The 22,143-nt window shown below is 38.3% G+C and overlaps 1 protein-coding gene across 5 annotated transcripts in view; it reads right to left on the bottom strand.

Annotated features, from left to right (window-relative positions):
- Positions 1 to 1,591: 1,591 nt before the first annotated feature.
- Positions 1,592 to 22,143, bottom strand: part of PCDH11X (protocadherin 11 X-linked) — a 432,804-nt gene continuing 412,252 nt past the window's right edge. For 2 of the 5 annotated variants that reach the window (XM_054641581.2, XM_077186153.1), the window contains one exon: positions 1,592 to 6,416. In XM_054641581.2, coding sequence (XP_054497556.1) covers positions 6,025 to 6,416 — 392 coding nt within the window. In that variant the 3' untranslated portion in view covers positions 1,592 to 6,024. The remainder of the gene's footprint in view (positions 6,417 to 22,143) is intronic. The other 3 variants (XR_013184313.1, XR_013184314.1, XM_077186154.1) reach the window with 3 other exon arrangements.

Here is a 22,143-nt window from a genome sequence, read left to right as displayed (position 1 = left end):
AAAATAATAAAAATAAAAGTGGAAATACATTATCAGTCTCACTGCAGTTAGCAGACATGCCATGTTTTCATACTGGAACAGGAATGCAGCCAGGCCCAGGACACAAAGGATACATCTTGGAGAAAGGCTTATTTGGAAGTAGAGTCCACAAGTACCTTCTTAAAATGTGACTTTCATGACCCTCAGAGGAGGAGAGCTGTTTTCTAGCTGCTGCAGGAAGCCCCTTCTTGCTCCTTTCCTCTTCTGCTTGGCACTTCTGAGGAGGAGCAGACTCGGGGCTGCTCTGGCTGCAGCTCAGCCCTAGGGCCACACCTGGAAAAAAAACTGGGGAAAAGACAGAAATGCTAAAATATCACATGGGCAGCACATCTCCAAAGCTGCCTGCTGCTGGGAAACAAATGTTCTATCTCAAACAAATGTTCTGTTTTAAACAAATCCATGTGCATGTTCCAGAAGGGCCTTACCTCAGCACAAATTACCTTGCAGGAGCTGAAGCCCTTCCTACAGGCAAGAGGTGTTTTCTGAACGCTTTGGTGGAAATGTTGCATTTTGTAGGGCTGGCCAGCAAATCCCTGGGATTCAGGAGTTTGCACCTTGCCAGAGCAGGGAGGACAGCAGAACCACAGGAGCACAATTCTGCAATTCCCCTGCAGCTCTGCAGTGACAACAGTGACAAAATTATGCACTTCAGGTGCTACAGATTCTGCCTTGCTCTGTTCTTGTTTGGCCAGACCTCTGAAATTCCACATTTCCCTCGCCTCTTGAGGTGGCCCTGCAAAATATTGCCAGCTTCATCCAAACTGGGAAAACCCTTCATCTCCACACATTTTCATCCATTCTCTTAATTTGGAGGTTAAATATATTATCTAGCCTAGCAACTGATGTGTCAGCAGTTATTGGCTGTAAGGGAATCTACTTGTGCACAGTTCTGATGCCAAAATAAATAATATTGTCCTGCTTGAAAGGGTCCTGCAGACATAACAGCCATAACTGCATCAAAGAATAAGATATTACTGCCTTATTGTCAGGCCAACAAGAGCTGCTCTTTAAATATGGACTAAAATAAGATAGAAAAATGCATAAAATGTGTTTTCATTAGTTCCTCGTTTGATGGTTATTTCTTTATATCACATTCATGGTGATATAATCCCTTTAGCTCAACAACAACTCATTAACCATGTTCTCTCAATTAGAAATAGCTTCTTTTCTAACACAGCAAACACCATAAACACTCCTGCCTCCAGCTCATAGTGATTTTCTATAAGTAAATGTATCAGAGGCATAGTGCAAAGGGGGAGCTTGGTATAAAGAGAAATGGCACAGAAATGGAAGATATTTCTGAGCACATACAGCTCAATTGCTGTACATATTGTGTGAATATTTTTGTTGCTTACCAGAAGCCTTCTACTCAGGTGCTGAAGCAACTGCAAATAAAGTTAAATTTTCTTGACTTTCTGACAGTTTGGGGCTTCCCAGTAAAAGGAAATTCGGAAAGCTCCCACTTGAAAATGGGAGAAAAGCGTAGCTGGGGGAATACTTTTAAACAACTCATGTTTCAGAAACCCAAAGAAAACAGCGCAAAGGAGAAAACTGCTTTCGTGGATCTAGTTTATTAATAAGCATTGTAATTAACAAGACAACATGCTGTACAGAAACCTGAAATAGAACTACTGCAAATTGACTGGACTTTAAATGCTGCTGGGCTGTAGTATATGGTGTCCAGCTGCATGGTTTGTAGAGTGTGGTTAGGGCTGTTTCAATACACAGACATACACTGCTCACTCTCAGATCCTGTAGTATGCCACAGAGCAGGGAGATTTCCCAGAAATACAAACTCAAATATTTACAAGAAATCGTCAATCTCTTTCTTCACTAGGGATAACATAAGTTATACACAATTTTCCTATGTATACCAAATAAAATCTTTGCCTTCAACTTTACTTTGTGTCTGCACAAACCAATTCCTTCCCTTTTATTTACCCAGCTAAATCAGGGTAGTAAACTGCAGTGTGATCTTTTAATTGCTTCTCATTGATTAAGGGTCGGTATTCAACCTGCAAAAGGAAAACATGAGAAATCAAATAAAGCCAAGCTTAAATTTTCCAACTTTAAAACCTCAGCTTGACTCCAACAACCTTGGGCCAATCAAGCATTACCAGTGGAAATATTCAGGCTCTGCCTTGGGCTGGACCCTGCTGGGAGCAGGGGAATAGTGGTGGCTTTGGGCTCCCCATCGATTGCAGCTTGCTCAGGGCACCACAGAGCCAAATTCCCTTCTCTGATGGAAACCCCATCAGGGCCAGGGGCAGGGATGCCAAGGCTGGGCTGGGCACCACAGAGCCAAATTCCCTTCTCTGATGGAAACCCCATCAGGGCCAGGGGCAGGGATGCCAAGGCTGGGCTGGGCACCACAGAGCCAAATTCCCTTCTCTGATGGAAATCCCATCAGGGCCAGGGGCAGGGATGCCAAGGCTGGGCTGGGCACCACAGAGCCAAATTCCCTTCTCTGATGGAAACCCCATCAGGGCCAGGGGCAGGGGCAGGGATGCCAAGGCTGGCCTGGGCACCACAGCACCGACGCTGTGTGGAGCTGCCGTTCAGAAACCCCCAGGTCCTATTAGCACGGGCTCATTGCCATGCTAATTAGCTAAATGACCTGCATGCAGCCAGCTCCCAGCCCAGAGCAGGTGCTCTGCAGGCTCTGCCTGGCCGGGCACGCTGCTCAATTATTCTTTAGAATTAAGTTACGCTTCAGAATGCAGCACAGCTCAGGAAAACAAAGAAACAGCATCTCTTACTTCAAACACTTTGACTTGGGTCTTTCTTTTAGCATTTTTTTGTTGTTTGTTTGTTTCTTATTTTAGCATTGACTGCTTTGCAATATGGAAATAATCCTTCTTGCAATACTCAGGAGTGCAACGAGCATGAGTTTGGAGGGGGAATAATCTGGGCTCGACTGTGTGACACATCACTTTGAAGGCAAAGGTTTTCCTTTATTGTTACACAGTATGGAACAAATCTAATCATGTAACTAGCATTGTACTGTATATTGTATATAGAATTGTTTTCTCCACAAATTCACACGAGTAAGATAAAATAAGTTAAATGACTAAAAAAGGAAAAAAAATACACAAAAATATACAGTCTATGTACTAGATAAATTATTTATATATATGGCAAGATGTGTAACGAGTCTCTAGTAACATTGTTCCTCTGGATACTGACATGCTACTCAGAAAAGTGTATTTTTATATATTAGAGCTATAATATATAAAAATGAGGGAACAATTTATCTCCTGATAGAATGTGTATTTACAACTAATTGTTCTGTATCTTGTTGACTGCATTTTAGAGTATCAAACACATTTCCATGGATATAATGTTTAATATTTATAATCAGACTCATTGTCATAATGCTTTGTGTTTAAGTTAATTTTTTATTGTTGTTTGGTTTGGGTGTTTCTTTGGGTTTTTGTTTGCTTGTTTTCAAAGGAAGGGGCAGGGTTAAGTGCTTCTCTATCTTAGGGAAAAAAGCAAAGTAACCCCCAAATATTTAAATTAAGTGAAGTTTGTTGGGCTTTTTTTCCCCTATCAATGAAAAAAACCCCACTAGTTCTGGGTCCTTCACCTTTTCCTATAAAAATCCTAAAATTGTAGAAACGAATTATTTGCCAGGAAATTTCAGTTACAATTTTCATCCCTGAAAGAACTGTTGCAGGTGAAAAAAACAAGAAAAATAAAAAAAAGAGAGTTTTCCAATTGAGCTGCCAATTCTGTAAACATTTGGTATAGCAGCATCTGTACTAAAAACTAAAAACCTCTGCTTTCAATAGGAGGAATTACTGTCAGCATTATTCTAAATTTACACAATTAGGATGTTTGGTAAATCTGTGTAAACTACAGATAAGCTCATTTTTTGCATATCCCTGAAAATAACTGCCAAATTCTCTCCTCCTGATGTCTCCAAAGCAAACAAAGGGCTTTGTATACATTAGGTGTGAATTAATTCGTCAATTTTTTAATTGTCTCAGAATTGGAAATGAGATGTGTCAGTACCCAAAGGATTGTGATTTTTTTCCAGGATTTACATGCAACTGGAAGCCAGTGTGCCATATCTTTTCTAAACATTATTGAAAACTACTTAAAAAAAAAAAAGAAAAAGAAAGCAAAGGAAGTACACCATTAGATAATCTGATGTCCATTAATTAAACCCTATCAGTAGGTTAAAAGTGAAGCTTTTTTTTTTTTTTTAATATTTTGCACATAAAATCTAAATGTGGTTTGAATAGATTTACAGTGGGGACAGCGATATATAAAGCTACTTATACCTGCTGGGCACATAAGAGAAGCTCTTTTAGCATTCATTGGAAACCCTCAACAACTTGAACTTCTGTAAATTTTACAAGCAGCTAATATTACAGCATTTTTACACACAGTTTTGTTCATAAATTACAGATTTAAGTTACATTATGAAGCCTACATAGAGTTCTACCCATAGGAAATATTCACACACTGTTTTTCCCCTCCATACAGCTTCGATTGTCTCACTTCATGTAGCAATAAAACAAAAAAGTTATGCATTTTCTTAAAGGAAAACTTTCTTGGTATGTACATACTGCAAATGATGAAATGGCTAAAGACCAACAAAGTACTAGAAGGAAATACTAGAGAAAATATGGTTTTGTTCATCTAAGAAAGGAAACTCCTTTTCATCCACTGTGGAATTTACCAAGAGAATATATTCTCCAGTACAGAGAACACTGAAAAAAATCCTTCCTCTTTAAAGAGAATCACCTTGAGAGTTTTTCAAATAATATGATTAGGGTTTGTTTATATTAATCCAACTTCCATTACCTAGTTCCTTCTTTCTTTGCTGAGCACTATCAGTCATTCTCTAACAACTAATCCACAATGACAAGTACTTCTTAATCTAACAGGTTTGTGATGAAGTAACTAATATGATAGTTAAACTTGTACTGGATACTTACAATAGGTGAATAGAGCTGTAAAAAAAGCCGTACACATCACTATTAAATATTCTTTAAAACACCGGTAGCTTGCTGCCACGACATCACATCAGCCAAAAACAACTACCCCACTTCCTACTGTTTTCAGCAGTGCCCATGTAATTTTCAACTAACAGGAACAGTAGCCAAGCAAGCTCTGCAAGATGAAAAAAAGGAAAAAAAAAAGAGAGAAATAGACTTATGGCTTAAAAAACATAATAAGTATAATATTGTTCCTTGAATTATTATAGAAAGGAAAATCTTGGAAATTAAAAAAAATTATTTCTTATTTGTTTCCAGTTTTGATCTCGGATATCCTCTCATTGTCACGTTGTTTATTTCACACAGAAAAGCCTAGTTGAGAGCTTTCTATTTCATCTATTGCATTCTTTCAGAGAATAAATACCTGTACATTGAGCCAATAAAAATTAAAATAAAAATCAGTTGTCACGTACATTCTCCTTCTTAATTATAAAAAAGATAAATTTTGGTGGGAAGATATACCATCCTTCTGAAGAATTAGATTTTAGGATCTTATTAATTCTATTATGTCAAGCAATCAAATGAGAAATTGCTCACTTGATCTCTAAGCAAATGGAAGATGAAATCTATGAATATGCTATAAATTATAACAACAAAGAAAAATTTGAGTAAGCTATTTTTAGACTGCAATATTCCCCAAACCGTACTAAGGAATTGCCTTCAAAGGGAGAAAGAACTGCTGGCAGATATTTGCACTACATGGCCCATGTAAGAAAATGAACAGGATTTTGTTCTTCTTCTGATTGTTTCTGGGTTGTGGGTTCTCTTCCCCATTTTCTGGATTTTACCAAGAACTACAGTAAACACCTTTCAACCAGGTCCTAAGGATTTAGATTTTCTCTTTCAGCTTTAGGATTCTATATACACAAATATTCACAAGCCTAACGAGTTTGTACGCGCCCAAGGAGCGGCGCTAGGCCGTGACCATCCACAGTCACACTTAAAGCCTGAAATTGGGGATTTGTCACATCTGCATTCACAGCTGGTGCTCGTGTATAAACGTGGTGCTGCTGCCAGCCCCCGGCGCCGGGTGGGAGGCGGCGAAGTTTGCCAGGGGGATGACCTTGACGGGATCCTCGGCGGCGCAATGTCTTTCGCAGGTGTTGTAGAACTGGGGCCTGGGCCCTGCCTGGCCTTTGTCACTGTCGTCCTTTGGCAGGGGCCTCCCGAGAGTGTGGCGTCCCTCGGGCCTGGCCCCCCGGCCCCAGCCTTGCTGGAAGCCAAACGATGGCAAGGAGGGGTTGGGCTGCTGGAACTGCGTCAGCGCCGGCGGCATCCAGCAGTTGTCGGAGTGGCCGAGGATGAGGCACTCCTGCGTGCAGTTCTCAGAGGCTTCGGCCAGAGCTTTCTGCAGGTTCACTTCGATAGCTGGGAGGGTGGAAAAACACAAGACACCGTCAGGGGAGTGGACAGACACACAGAGGGAATCAAGGTCAGCAAAGCAACCCCATCCTACAGTGATGGCCACAGCTGGGGAGGAAAAGGCCTCCTCAATAAAGCAATGCCTGTCCTACAATGATGGTCACGGCTGGGGAGGAGGACTCCTCAACAAAGCAATCCCCATCCTACAACAATGGGAATTCCATCCCATCCTCCCATTTTGGGAGGAAAAGGCCTCCTCAACAAAGCAATTCCCATCCTACAATAATAGCCACATTTTGGGAGGAAAAGGCCTCCTCAACTAAGAAATCCCTGCCCTACAATGATGGCCACATTTTGGGAGGAAAAGGCCTCCAAGTGTAGACCTTCAATGGAGGTTCAGATGTTGGGGCCCACACTGTTGTCACACCATCATTAAAGCTTTATAATAAGCCCTTATACACTTGATTTTCCAGCTCATACAGCTGCTCAGGTTGGAAAACAATTCTCAGACCTGTGAATTAAACCATTGACCCAGCACCACCCCGTTCACCACTGAAACAACCCCCAAGTGCCACATCCACACGCTTCTTGAACACCCCCAGGATCCCCCACCTCCCTAAGCAGTCTCTTCCAATGCTTGCTGACCCCTTCAGTGAAGAAATTTTTTCCTAATGTCCAATCTAAACCTCCCCTGGCACAACTTGTCCATGTCCTCTGGACTAGTCATTTACCTAAAATAATATTTTCACTCCTTACAATTTTCATTTCTGTAATAAAGCTAAAAACTATAAAAAATAATGGTATTACTTTAGATATTTGCATAGAACTACTTGAAAAAAAAAAAGCCTTTTATTTTTTTAATGTTCTCTTAATTTTCTTAATGTTCTCTTGGATTTTTTTATTGTTTTCCTTTGCTTAAGGTAAAAACTCCTAAATTGGGCACTAGCCAAAGATGGTCCATTGGCCTCAAAGATGCACTCAAGAGTTATAAGAATGAAAGAGTGTAACAGCTATTTTAAAGAAAATTGATTTCTCCATGCATTCAATACTGGACACCTTGAAAAATCAAAGAGTACTAGCAAAAGAAGATGTAACCTCTATATTTTGCAAGTAATCAAAGCAGATTTCTTCAGCAGATGCAAGGTTTGTGCCCTTGAAAAAGGATTATAGAAATTTTAATTTGTTCAAAGGCAAAGTAAACTACTAAATCTGAAAGATGTTTATTTATGTAATACATAAATATTCTGGATCTGTTTCATTTAAATTGTGGCTTTGGCATGGTAGGAAAATTAAAAATTAATGGAATTAAATTTCTGCACATGATTCCTCAAAATAGTTTTAATATTGCGAGTGTTATTTTTTTATTCTCTTCCTGTGTACATGGTTAAATACATCAGAAGTGCAGAAGAATATCTGATTGGATATTTCCTTGTGCTTTCTTTAGAAAACTTCCCAATGAATGATACACACATATTTTTAATATCTGTCTTAATGAAAATAGCATTTAAAATCAGATTCTGGCTCATAAGCACTGGGGAAGGAATGCCACAAAAATTCCTTATAGCAGTGAGAGTGCTGAGTAGGAGCCTCCCACCCTCTGAGCTTTATGTTTAAACAGATGCTGCATTTCTGTTTTAACAAATATTTTGCATGTTGGAGTCTGTGTAAAGCTGCAGAGCACAAACACTTATTTCCATGTTACATCTCAATACAAAGGAATTAAGTTTTTTCCTTCAGGCACTGAAATATATAATGCTGCTGTCCAAACCAGGATACATTTTTTTAAAAAAATCTACCATTTCTAAGAAGACAGCTGGTTGCTTGTTATATCATGAATTCTCTATTCTTGATTATTTCTCCTTCAGGATGCTGTACGTGTCAGCTAGAGGAGTGATTGTTTATAAATGTTATTTTGGTGTATTGCTGGCATTTCAACATGTCCTCAGTCATTTTGCCTAAGTATTTTTCAGTTTAATCCTGACAAAGCTTTGGCACCTTGCTGCTGCAATACTAATCCACTTTTGATGGGCAGTAGGAGACATAAATATGGAAATAATTCAGTGGAGTCTATAGTTACTGCAAAAAAGAAAAGTTTCTAGTGGTAGATTAGTCTAATCTTTCTGTGTCCTACTATCTGCTATTAGAGACATAAATTTAAGGATATACAAGTCCTTTAAGCTCTTTAATTATCCAGGTTTGCTTCTATTCTGATGAAGGCAATCCACTGAAATCAGGTACAACCCTGACAGTGTATGGAGTTATCCCCATTTTGTAGAAAAACTGATTTTTTTTTTGCATTAATTAAAAAACCCTTAAAATGCTATTAATTCAGTTAAAATGTGAACCACACAATTATTTATTTGGAAATTATACTTATTTGTTTTGAGCTCTTCACAGCAAGTGGTTACAACACTTCTACTGTACCATTTTTCTCAAATTACACAAAACTGAAACAAAAAAGGAAGCATTTGACAATAAAAATCTAACTTTTAACATTGGCCAAGGCAACTGTGGAAGAAAAAAGGTCACATATAAAACAGCCTCCACACCATTTCAAAGATCAGGACAGTAATTTTGTGCCATGTGTTGTCAGACTACCTGGAGACTTGGAACACATTGCCAAGTCAAGAATAAAAGTATTGTTAAAGTTTCAGTCTTGCTTATTCTGTTAAGAAAGAGATATTTTAATCTGAGTATTAGTTTTATTGTAAAAAAATAATAAAAGAAATTAAAAAATCCACAAGAAAGAAAACCTCAAAGCTTTATAATTATCCTGGACACAATCCTAAGATAGGAATACAAATTATTTTGGTGTTAAGTTGGGTTTTTCAATACAAAAGTCTGCCAATGCAGGATTGTTTAGAAGAAACATCTTTTGTGAGAAGTCATAATCTTTCTTTTAATCTTGTTTCAATACTGTTGTCAGAGTATGCTTCATCAGTGCTTATTGTTAATATCACGTTTTCCTTAACTTTGAAAAATAACTCTTCTAAGTCAAACAAACTTCCCACACCCACAAAGCAACGACTCTTGGAAAAATAACTCAAACTAGAGCAAACTGTAGGAAAATGAATATTCACGGAGCATTATCAAATTGTTGCCTGCTCCTCCAGGCCATGAACTAGATCTCCTTTTTGCCAAGCCCATTCTCTGTTTCCCTCACACACCATTCCAGCCACACCAGTGGGAGATGTGAAGCTCGGTGTTCATTTATCAGAGGCTCTGCAAATTGGCCACGGCGCCTTCTGGCTCCTGCTCTTTAAGCTTCCTTCCATTTTGTTTCTTTGCAAGCCGTTCTAAATGTGGCTGACAATCAAATATTCTGAAAGTTTCCCTCTCATTCCCAAGCAGTAGTGCAGGTGATTATTTTGCATAGTCTGATAAGTAATCAGGGGAAGGAAACACCTCTGACACCTGCCTCTACCCATCAAGGAAGAGAAAGTTCCAGCTGTCTCTGAATATTTTCAGAAGAAATGATGGTTCTTGCAAGTGAAATTCAGTGTCTGGTACCATCTTCTCACACAAGACATGACAGGTTTATAAATGGAAATAGGAGTTTGCATATTCCCCACATATTATGAATAAAGAGTATATTCCATTGAACTCTTAGCAGTCTGACTAATTTCTTACTTCACTCAGTTATAAATCCTCAATTTTAGATATTCTTTCCACACTACATGGAGATTCTTCAAACATGACATACAAATAATACAAAAGAGAATTTTTAATTCATGTAATAGATCACACTCATGCACATGTGAGTTTACCACTTTGATTTGAACTCCTGGTTGTTTTAGGAATTTTTTTTTAATTGTCTGCAGAACTAAGAACATTTGAAAGAAAGTGTCTGTCATCTCTTAAGAAGTGTTTAGATCAGAACTGTCAAATATAACTAAAAGCACAACAGTTAAAAGACTTTCTTCATTGTTCCACAGTCTCATCATTTATGGTTCAAAACAGTTTTCAAGACTATTTACCTTCACTCAAGATAATGTGGAATTTCAGCCTTGCCAGATAGCTATCCTTCAACAAAAACAGTGACAAAAAATACCTAAAAAAAGGTATGCTTGTTTGTTTTGACCAGAGGCTTCCTGTGGTTACAAAGTCTGAGTGGGACTTTAGAGGTACTAAATAAAAATGTTAATTCTCCTCTTTGCTTTTTGGAGATCTCGACAGAGCTACTCTCCTCTGTCCACAAAATGTGGCACAAGTCTTTGGCAGTTCCAGCTTAATATCATGTTCCAGTTTTAAGGCTGTTTCTCCTGGAAAATTCACAAAGCAGGACAGGCTGATGGTACGAGTCTGTTACCAGCAGCCTCAGAATGTTGAAAAGTTACAATTCTGGAATCATTTTGGTTGGAAAAGTCCTGTAAAATCATTGAAGCACATATTTGGTGTATAGAGAACACACCTTCTTTTCTACCCTTTCCCTGCAGCCTTAGAAGAGACGTGTGCTGCTAAAAGAACATCAAGAGAGCTTTCCTCACTCTGCCATGAAAGTCACCACTTGACCACAGAATCACAAAGATTAGGCTGGAAAGGACTTTTGGTCTAAGTTTCTGCTCATATCTAGATATATTGGTTGAAAAAGAAATCAGCTTTTCCAAAAAGGCCAAACTTTCAGAATTGTACATATCCCTTAAAAGAAAAAAATCTGAATGTGCTGAAAGGAAGATGTGCTTCCATAAGGGTTGGACAATCCAGAGCATGAGCTCCTGGAGTAGCCTTAAAAGATCTCCACCTTTACCCACATGTGTAGCAAAGATCAAAAGACATTTGTAAATGCATTAATTGCCAAAGTACTCAGATTCATTGGAAGTTCAGAAACCACCAGACTGCACTCTACCAATGCAGGTTTAGGGGCATTGAAACAGTGCCAAGAAAATATCCAAACTAATTAAAAAAAAAAAAAAAAAAAAAAAAAAGGAGGAAAATCTTAAACCACAGAATACAGAGTGCTTGAATTTTAAAGCCATGTAGCTGAAGCCTTAATGAAAAGCCAGTTTTGAATTTGACACATTTTGGATGCAAACCATCCAGTGTTACATTTAGAGCACTCTTGTTTCATAATAAAGCAAGCAACAATTAGCAAGCAATTAAGCAAATTACTCATAATTATGCCATTGCTGAGCTATTTTTCATATTTTCACAACACAGCACATATATGAATACATGGCTTGCAGTGCCAACGCTGTTCTGTCGGCACCCAGAAGTGCCTCTCGTTTACTGAAGCGTTTCGTCTGAAGCAGCTCTCAGCGCAGCCCCAGCACTCTCTGCTCAGCAGGAGCCCCCAGAGCGGTGGAGATGACAGCCCCAACTCCCCCTCTCAGCCAATAGCTCCTAAGGAATGGGTCAGGCTCCCCCACCACGTTGTGCCCGTGTGTATTTACTAAATGTGGCACTAAATCTAAGCAGGAACCCAAGCGGAATGTGGGGAAATTATCGGCCGGAATTACCCTGGTGACCAAAAGCGGCCACTGGAGTAAAACCATTTAAAGCTCTCCACCATATGAGGAGAACAGAAATGTCATTAACAATAAAAAAGGGAGGGGGGAATAGTAGTTAGTGTAAACTGGGTTACTTTAATAAGGTCAGGAGGAAGAAGCTTGAATGTAGAAAACCTAAATGAGTGCTGCTATAATATACTCTAGCTTTTTGGTTTAATAATAAAATGCCTTTGGGAGGAGTTCCCTATGAATATTTTATTTCCTGTATACGTCTCAATAAATTAAAAACCTAAAAGAGTTACTTAAATTCTACCCTTGGAACCTTTTTATTCAAAGAACAAGTAGGACACACCACTCTCTGATTTTCAGCTGCGTGCACAGAGCTTGCTTTGCTTGTGAGAAATCAGAGGAAGATTGATCCTCCAGATGTTCTGACTGAGGATCAGGGAAATCACATCTTTCCATGCTACCTAGACTTGCCAGATTGTGCTGGGTAGCTTGCAAGAATCAGCTCTGCTTCCATTCCAGTGAACACAGTTTATGTCCTGAGAGCCGTGGTTTTAATCTGAATTGAATCAGACAAATTTCTTCTCATGAAATCCAAATGATGGGGTGAGGTATGAGGATTTTGCACCTGAATTCAACAAGTCAAGCAAACATTGTTAAAGATGGCCAAGGAAAGTTGGTGAGGGGGAGAGGAAAGGGAGGAAGTTTCAGGGCGAGGGAGTCAGGCCCTGGTAATCCCTGTCTCATTAACTGCCCTTGTGAAGTGAATCTTCCCCTCCCAAACAATGGGCCACAAATAAAGCACATTAATCTTTCATTTGGTTACCTCATTGCTATTCTGCCTAGAACCTCAATCTTGCAATAATCATACCCAGGATATGGTCTAAAGGCAATGCTCCTGTTAGAAGTTCAGCTTCATAATTACTGTTTTCCACAGAAAGAGATTTCACACAAAAAGAAAAAAATAAAACAAACCAAAAGAAAAACACAACAAAACCAAGCCCCCAAACCTCCTGCAAACTCCTTTTTTCAGCCTAATGAACATGGGTGTGACAGAGTACATGGCAGTGACCCTTATTGCTCTAACAGTCCAATTGAATTCATCTTTTTTGCCCATGTTTTGCTGATATTTATGGAAAAAAATATGGTCAGTTACAAAGGCTGCATGTTTCTTGGCCTATAAAGTGTGTATTGAGTTTTCAATGAGAATTTTAACTATAACTAGTAAAGTATAATGACCATCTAAAATGGATAACCTAAAATCTAATATATTGATTACAATACTGGCTAATACAATGTGCTTTATTTAATATTTAATTAACTGCTTCCCATTTGTACTGAACCTTCTTAATTATTAATACATGGTTCATTATTTAACATGGAATATAAATTCAAATTCAAATCAATTAAACAAGGTGAACTACATAGTGAGAAATGGTTTATACTCCAGCAATAACCTTTGACTTGGAAACATAGTAAAGAGTGAAATTAGCATTTTTCCCCCATACCTGCAAAGATTATGCATTTTAAGTGATACATATTAAGCTCTGCTACTGATGTAAAATCCCTATAGTAAACACAACATCCTACAATAATTTACTGCATAAAAAAGGGCTTCGGCTGTCACTTTTCAGAGAATCTACACAGAATATAACACTATACATAATTTTTCAGATTTAAGTTTCAAATGAAATTATGTGTGCCCATGAAGGAAAGGCAGCTTATTGATTTTACTGAAAGTCACTAAATATCCCAAAAGAGTGAGGATTCATAAAGAGAACTAAGAATCACTATGCAATCTACATAAACTCATTTGGTGTGGAAACAGAAGAAGATACATTTCCCAAGCTTAGGCTATGTAATCAAAAAAACAAATACATCAATCAAAATTTCTGATACATCAGAACAGAGATGTGGGCTTGGAGATGGGGTGATTGCCAGAAAGGGACAAAGGGAAGAGAATTTCTGGGTGGGACAGGGTCAGTAGCACTAACCCTTGATAAAGGACCCATAGGACCCATAGGAACATATCAATATTCCTTTATCCCAAGCAATCCCAGATTCCTGTGTGCCAAGGAGCAGACTGGGGGCTCAGCAGAGCTCAGGGCTGGGGAGGAGGATGGGGATCAGCAGAAATTCCTGCTCGGTTCTGCTCACACACAGCAGCTCCCTCAAGAGAAAAACCCCTCAAAGTCTGTGTCTACACCCCCTGTGCACCTCAGTCTCTTGGGGTATCTCCATGCCAAATGGGGCTCTGCCTTCCTTTTTATTGACTTCACAATAAAAAAAAATAAACAAAGGTTTGATGGAAAGTAGAATGCTAAAAAATCTTTTAAATGAAGTAATTGAACAACTGTGGGCAATTGGTCACAGTTCAGACACTTAAGTGAAACATTAATTTTCAAAAGGGAGTCATAAAATGCCCAAATGCTCCGTGAGCTAGTAAACAGATATCTCCTGTGGTAACTTAAAAGATAGCCAGTAAAAGCTGTTCTGAATTGTGTTTTCATCATCAGGTATACACAAACAGAAATTTAAAGTCAAAGACCACTAGAGCAGCAACCAAAACAAACCTACAAGAGTCTAAAAATATTCTCTATCTTCTGTGATGACTCCAGCTGCATTTCAAAAAAACCAAACAAACTATATTTCTTTATTAGAATATTACTAATTTTTTTGTTACCATGAATGACCTATTTATTTTGAAATTCTCCTAAACATTTTTACAATAATTACCTATGCTGATATCTATGTAACACTCTATGCTTTTTTGAGTGCTGATAGCTGTAACATTTTATTGGACCATCAACAGTATTAATTCATTCCAGCTGAATATATAAATAAAGCTTGCTGAAGGTTTTTTGACAAAACAATTTTCTCATCAAAAAAGTAGTGTCAAAATTCAAATGCTTTGTGACAGTATTGATTCACATTACATTTCAGGTTATAAAGTGTGGTGCCAGGTAGTGCCCATTTTCTCCATTCAATTCATTTTCACTTATTTCTTTAAAATATGGGGCTCCTTCATATTATGAAGAAATGGCATTATTGAATGGAAATGTTCTCATTTCTCCAAAGCTGTCCCTCAGATTTTACATTTCACAAGAAATATCAGTCCAGGTTATGATTCTGGGAAACAGCTTATATTCCATGGCATCAGCAACACGGCCTAACAACAATCACAGCTCTTCCCTGTCACAGACATCTTTTCATGAAAAATCCTTTCCTTAGGATTGCTCCTCCTGAGAAGCTGAGAGGCCTCAGGAACAAAATGCAAGCAATGATTATCTGCTGCTGTGGGATGCAACAGGGGCATCTGGGATTGGCTCATGTGGATGTTTCTAATGAATGGCCAATCACAGCCCAGCTGGCTCGGACTCTCTGTCCCAGACACAAGCCTTTGTTATCATTCCTTCTTTTTCTATTCTTAGCCAGCCTTCTGATGAAATCCTTTCTTCTATTCTTTTAGTATAGTTTTAATATAATATATACCATAAAATAATAAATCAGCCTTCTGAACCATGGAGTCAGATCCTCATCTCTTCCCTCACCCTCAGACCCCTGTGAGCACGGTCACAATTCCCCTTTTCTGAATTTCCTGCAACACCCTTGCCACCACTGCAAAAGAATAAACCTTATTCTCCACCTCAAAACTTAAAAATCCCTAACTATGAGTGATGAGGATAAATATTTCAGGGTAAGAGGCCACGGTTTTTAATTCCCCTAGAGCAGCACGCTGGCTCTGCTGTGCTTTTTAGATCCCTTCATGCCAACCAACAACCTTGAGGAAGGACAGGCAGGCTGGAGGAGTAAAACTGCACCGTTCCACCTCCCCGAGAGGACACTCTCCTCCATATGGCTGCAGCTCAGGAGGGTTTTCCTCTCAGAGAGCCCTCTCAAGCACAGCCTCCTTGATGGCTGCACAGCAGCTTCCATCCAATTTTTCACAGCAGTTTTCTGTCAAGACCACTTTGTCAATCTGCCACCAGCTACCCTCAGTGGGCCCACGGAGCTGCTCATCCCTTTGACAAAGGCTCCAAAAAGTGTGAGCACATGCAAAGGGCCATGTTTGATTAACAACCTTGTGATTGCCGTGAAAATGAAATTTGAAAGGTAATAATTACATTTGTAATTACTTAGGTCTAAATCTCTTATGTTTGCTACTCCCTGTATTTCTGGGCAGCTGGAGCAACGACTCATTAATAATAATAAAGTCATTTAACCCTGCAGGCACATTACAAGGAGAAAGATGTCATTTGTCACCAACACAAATAGAACAATCACTGAAGGATACAGCAAGACCACTATTTCATATTTATTGCAAATGATAAAAGGGACATTTTGCACTCATTCTCACCATGACATCCCAATCTGCTTTTTAATTATCAGCAAACATAAGGGGACAGCATACAACATATGAGGGCCTGCTAATAATGCATTGTCCTGCGGTGACATTTCCATAATCACTTTAAATCTACCCTATACATATGTACCAGTTAAAGCTTTCAGCTCTTGAGACCATACCCCCTAGTAAGGAATGAATTATCCTCTGCAGATTGAGCACACACCAACAGCCCTTCTGCAGGCTTTGAGGGTCTCAGAGCTGACATGTGCCTTGCTATCACTTCAAGTGCTAAGGTTTGGCTTTCTGTTGCACTGATGGTCGAGCACAGCGTGACTTAAAAATAAATGCAATTGTGGTTTTAGGCCGGGAACTCTGCAGTTGTAAATCTCACTGGCAATAGTTTACACAAGGACTTCTGCAAGTCACTTAATTTTCAAGAGCTTTTCAGTGCTGTTCTGGTCTTTGCTTGCTCAAGAACTCTGCAAGAAGAACTCTTAGATGACACAAATGCCCTTTTGCATTGGGAACTCAAGTAAGTTACTCAGAATTTACTGGATTTTTAAAAAGTATTGCTGATAACACTCCCTGCTATGAAATAAACTTCTGAGGAAAGGACTATTCTTTCCCTATATGATTCTACTCAGAGACATGAAACTTTGAGGGAAAACTCATGCAGAGAAATTTCTCCTGTAGTATTACCATGAAAGCAAATGAAAGGAAGTTTCAGGTAAATAATCTGAGTTTCAACTCCATTAAGCTAGAGCTTCAATTTCTCCCTTGCTTTGCTCATTTATCAGCAGTTATCCAACCATCAGGCATGTAAGAAGACCAGAGAACAAACTTAACAATATGAAGTAATAAACTGTTACTGTGTGGGTCAGAAAGGAGGTAAGCAAACCTCCTAAATCTGTTTGTATTTTCCCCAGGCACCACAGCAATCTATAGAAAGACATGCTTTCAAAAGCTTAAATAAGTAGTTTTAAGAAATAAGACACATCAGGAAAGAGTCAAGTGCACAGAGTAAAATTCATATTTTCACCGTTAAGATAGTGACAACACAGAAAAGCTTGTATGTGGAGTGAAATGTTTTGTCAAATTGAAAAATGGAAATAATATGAACACTACAATTTTCCCATCAATTTGAGGTAAAATGTTTTGAATTACAGTCATTTTAATCTTGTTTTATGAAGAAAATGACTTCAAATGGGTGATAATTTAAAACAGCATAATCCAAACTTCATTGTGCTCCAGTCAGGCATTGGAGTGTGGCTCTGAGTGATTTGGAGCAATCTTTGCACATTAGCTCAGAGCCTCATTCCGAGCAGACGTTTGAACGAGAAAAAGGAAAATTTCAGATTCCTGAAATCTACAGTTTCCATCATTTACCTGAGAGTCCAAAATCACTGATTGAGATGGCTCCAGCTTCCTAATTGGGCCTTTGTAGGCATTGCTGGCACCTCCAGAAATTTGGGCAACATCCTGATGAGGCAACACTGCCACAGTCACCAGCCCTTGAACATTCCCTTGTTACCAGGTGCTCCAATGAAGTTTTGCTCTGTGATTGGAAGTTCCTCATCTCAATCAGATAAGCCTTCTCCAGATATTACATTTTTTGGCATATTCAGCCAGTTATATATAGATGTATATATGCCAAATATATAAAAATATAATCCACAAAAATATAAATATATATATTTATGTATATTCTCCAAAGTAATTTCCAATTAAAATATAAAAATACTGGAATTTTAGCTAGAAGCATTGCTAAACTTGTAGGGTTTTTGTTTTTTTTTGAAACAGATGATTCTATCAGCCCCTGGACAATTGACAAGTGATGGGAATAATTTAGGCCAGATCAACACTCGACACAATTCTTCACAGAACATTTTTTCCTAGCATGGATAATTTTAAGAAGACATTGTTAGGAAACAGTGATAGCTGTGATTATTCTGGAAGATTTTCGTGTCAGTAAGATCAGCCAGGAGAATGGAAGTGAGCAGCTGCTGACAGCACCTTGTCAGCCCATAGCAGCTGTCAGGAAAGCTCTGTGCCTGCAACCATCAGGACTGTGATGCCTAAAACCAGGGTGTTATTATTATTATTATTATTATTATTATTATTATTATTATTATTATTATTATTATTATTAATTTGGAGCATAACAAATATAGAACTGTGGGGGTATTAAGTTAAACTTCATGAGGTGTCCAATTGTACATGAAATTAAACTTCATTACTTCAAAGATGGAAGTATTTTAAAATGGAAATCAACACATTGGTTGATCTTTATGCTTTTATAAGCTCAATTATATAAACACCTTCTTATAACCACACACTTTCTGTGTGTGTCTATGTGAGGATTCTGAGGAGAGATATAAATTTATTGACCTTCAAATTTCAGAGAGTAGGTGTCAAGTTTTGACTAAGCCTTCCTTATATTCATATTTTTATACATTGAACCATAGCTGTCTTTGCAAAAAATGTAACCTTCAGTCCTGTTTGATAAGCTTTGGCATGAATATGCCAAATATAATATAATATAATAAATATAATATAATATAATATAATATATAATAATATAATATAAAAGGTTAGGTTTAACCTTTTTAAATAAGATATGTTAGGCTTTTATATTATTATAAAAATATAATAATAATACATAATATTAATATAAAAGCCTAATATAAAAGCCTAACATATAAAAGCCTAATAATATAAAAAGCCTAAGATAATATAAAATAATAATATAAAAGCCTAACATATCTTATTTAACAAGGTTAAGAACTAGCAATCAGGCTTGTCAGGGAACTTGTCACCTCCTTTAGTGTATGAGCCTCAATCAGCCATTTCTCTGCTGTAGGCTTCCCTAGGATCAGACTGAAGAAAATTCAGCCCTTACAAAGTCACTCGACTCAGCATCAGCTCTTTTGAAAGTCTAAGTTTCAAACCAGTTTTGAAATCCTGGTTGGGGCAGGCACACATTGAAGAAACCAAACAAATCCCAGCAGCTCTTGCTGGGCGTGGAGGTCCTTGAACTCACCTAATCTCTAGCTCAGAAGAGCAAACCCACAAAATCCCATCATTTATGTTTATTCTTGTCTTAAATTCTGCAGAAAGGATATTTGAAGTCAGGGCTAAGTGCTGCTCTGCCAGCAGATGCCATATAGAAAGCTGTCACCACTTTTGGCACAGATTTCTTTTTGAGAGGGTCCAAACCTGAACTTCTGAAGCTGATGTTCCCTGAGCTTCAGCAAACTGCATTTCACAAGCACCTTTCCTACAGTTCCTGTGGATGGCAGGAGGAGCTGGAGCTCAGTCTGTGCTCCAAAGGGCTGCTTTAAATCTTTCTAAGTTTTTTAATTAACCATAGGATATAAAAGAATCTAAATGAAAAGCTACCAGTCAATTGCTGACTAAGTGTTCACCAAGATGCTATTGAACCCATTTAATCTATTTATTCCTTAATTCACCCATAGTCTCGAGATGTCATTAATATGCTCAAAGTTAATTTATTATCCTCTATTGCTTCTATTCAAGCCCATGTTAACAGAATAAATTCATCACAAATGATCAGACTTGAAAAGGCAGATTTGGATTCTGACAGAGAATAATTTATCATGGCTGGGAAAAAGCCTCCCACTGACTGGGCTGCTGGGATGCTGGGAGATGAGACTGGAATGATGGCAGAACTTCTGCAGAAAGGGACATGAAACTCTTGGGGGGAGAACAAACAAACAATGAACCCCTGACTCCAGCTCCCCACATGGGGAGGTTCCTGACACTGAGCATTTTCCTCATTTTCACACTCACAGGTCCCTTTTGTTACTCTCTGTGCTGCCCTGAGGCAGAAATGCTCATTAGGGCTCCAAACCTACTGTAATCATGGGGATAATGACAATAAATAGCAAATTAAATAAATTTAAGTGAATTGCTGCAGCACTCAGTGAGGTTTGAGGTGATCTACTCCTTGTTACACCACACTTGCTATGTGTCTATACATCATCTGAATTACAGAAGCAACTGGATATAACAGCATTTATAATGTGTTTCAGGGCTGTTACAATTGGAAAAATCAAACACATTTTGTAGTTATAGGTCCATTATCCAGTGGAATTGGAAAGCACTGAGATGCTGTCGTGAATGTGGCACCACTGTGATTGTAACAGGGGTTTGGAGATTTATTGTAAAGCCCAGAAACACTTGAAATGAACAATTGATCACAGCATCATAGTCAATGTTCTAACTATTATTATTTCAGCCAGCTATTGCTTTGTCCCCAGCTGCAGCACGGGGAGAATTCCCCCTCCTGGACATGGCCCCATCTCTATCAGGGTGACTCCATTTATCCCTCCCTTCATGGACTTGTCTCCTAATCCTGTACACACCAGAGCCCTGTCCCTGCTCATGTCACACTGAGTAAATATCTCACTTCAGGACCTGAATAGCCAAATTTCTCCAGGGAAAAAGAGGGGAAAAAAACCAGTGGGTAGTCCAGACCTGTCCAGGAAATAAAAAACTCACTTGGCTCTGCCTAGATATTTTACAGAGGATCTTAAATACTGATATAACAATAAATATCAGTGCTCAAGCTTGTAAATACGTAGCTTATCTGGATGGCTCCTTCAGAACATTCCAGCTCCCTTTCCCCCCTTTCTGCTATCATATTCCAGAGCCCAACTGAACTGTGCTTCCAAATGTGCTGCTATCAATATTTGGGGTTTTTTTTCTGATTCAAAGACTTCTTTATTCCATGAATCCCTTGCACCTAAGGCCTTGAGTGAGGTGAACATAGCAAGTGTCTGATCAGTCCCTGATGTCCCAGGGAAGAGCCTCTGTGCTGAAAGGGATCCAGCATTTCCCAGGGAGGCACTGGAGAGTGAGAAAGTGCAAACTCTGCAGTATTAACTCAGCTCCCTTGTGTAAATGTGTTTTGATGCAAACTTTAATTAAATCATCATATACTATTTTTCTCATAGGACCCTTGGGCCCAATTCAGAGAGTAAGTAGTTATTCAATATTTCTCTTTATCTGCTCTAATCAGCATGTGGCCATACACCTTTTTAATTAATACTTTCAAAGCCTCATGTTGAATGCAGATTTATTCATTTCCTCATGTACTCTGTTGTTTTCACAGCACAATCAAAAGCTTCATGAACATGAATAATACTCCACCTGCATTATTTGCTTTATTGAGGCCATTTGCATCTGGGAAACCGAGGAGTTAAAAAACTGAGTAAAACTAAGCAGACTCCATTATTCATTATATCTGGGTGCCCAACTTGAGATAGCTTAAACCAGATTTTTACACTCTTGAAAACTGATATTATATCATCTATATTATTATATTATATTATATTATATTATATTATATTATATTACATTATATTATATTCAAAGCATACCTGTTGAAGAAGGGGATGATGTCCTTAGCACTCAAAGAAACCCAAATGACAAAACATGATAGCAAAAATTCAGTTTTGCCCCTCCACCAAAAAGCTGTGTTGCCCTTTTCAAAATGTACAACAAAAGATGGGAATATTAAAGAGCTGTCTTTCATTATCATTACTAAATCTAGCCAAACAGAACATCAAAAAACCCTGAATACACTTAAAATAGTCTTCCCGTGATGAAGAGCTCATTTTTTTAATAAAACCACTAAAAATCAGAATTTTATGTGCTTCGATGATTTCTTACAGTGCCAAAACTTTCCAAAAGATCTATCTGAAAATTTAGCACTAACTGTAATGTAATAAAATGTAATGATTTCATAAAGTTTTACATGATAAACCAATTCTAGAAATTCCTCGAAGTGCTTCTCGGAATCAAACTTTAATTCATTTTTAAAACGGACTGGACTGTGGTTACAACTGTTGCCACTGTAAAATCTCATTATTTTTATGTAAGTTAAAATAGATTGGCCCTTGTGCAATGAAAC

The sequence above is a fragment of the Agelaius phoeniceus genome, chromosome 14, assembly GCF_051311805.1.
Source record: "Agelaius phoeniceus isolate bAgePho1 chromosome 14, bAgePho1.hap1, whole genome shotgun sequence".
Lineage (NCBI taxonomy): Eukaryota > Metazoa > Chordata > Aves > Passeriformes > Icteridae > Agelaius > Agelaius phoeniceus.
This window is presented reverse-complemented; position numbering and strand designations above follow the sequence as displayed.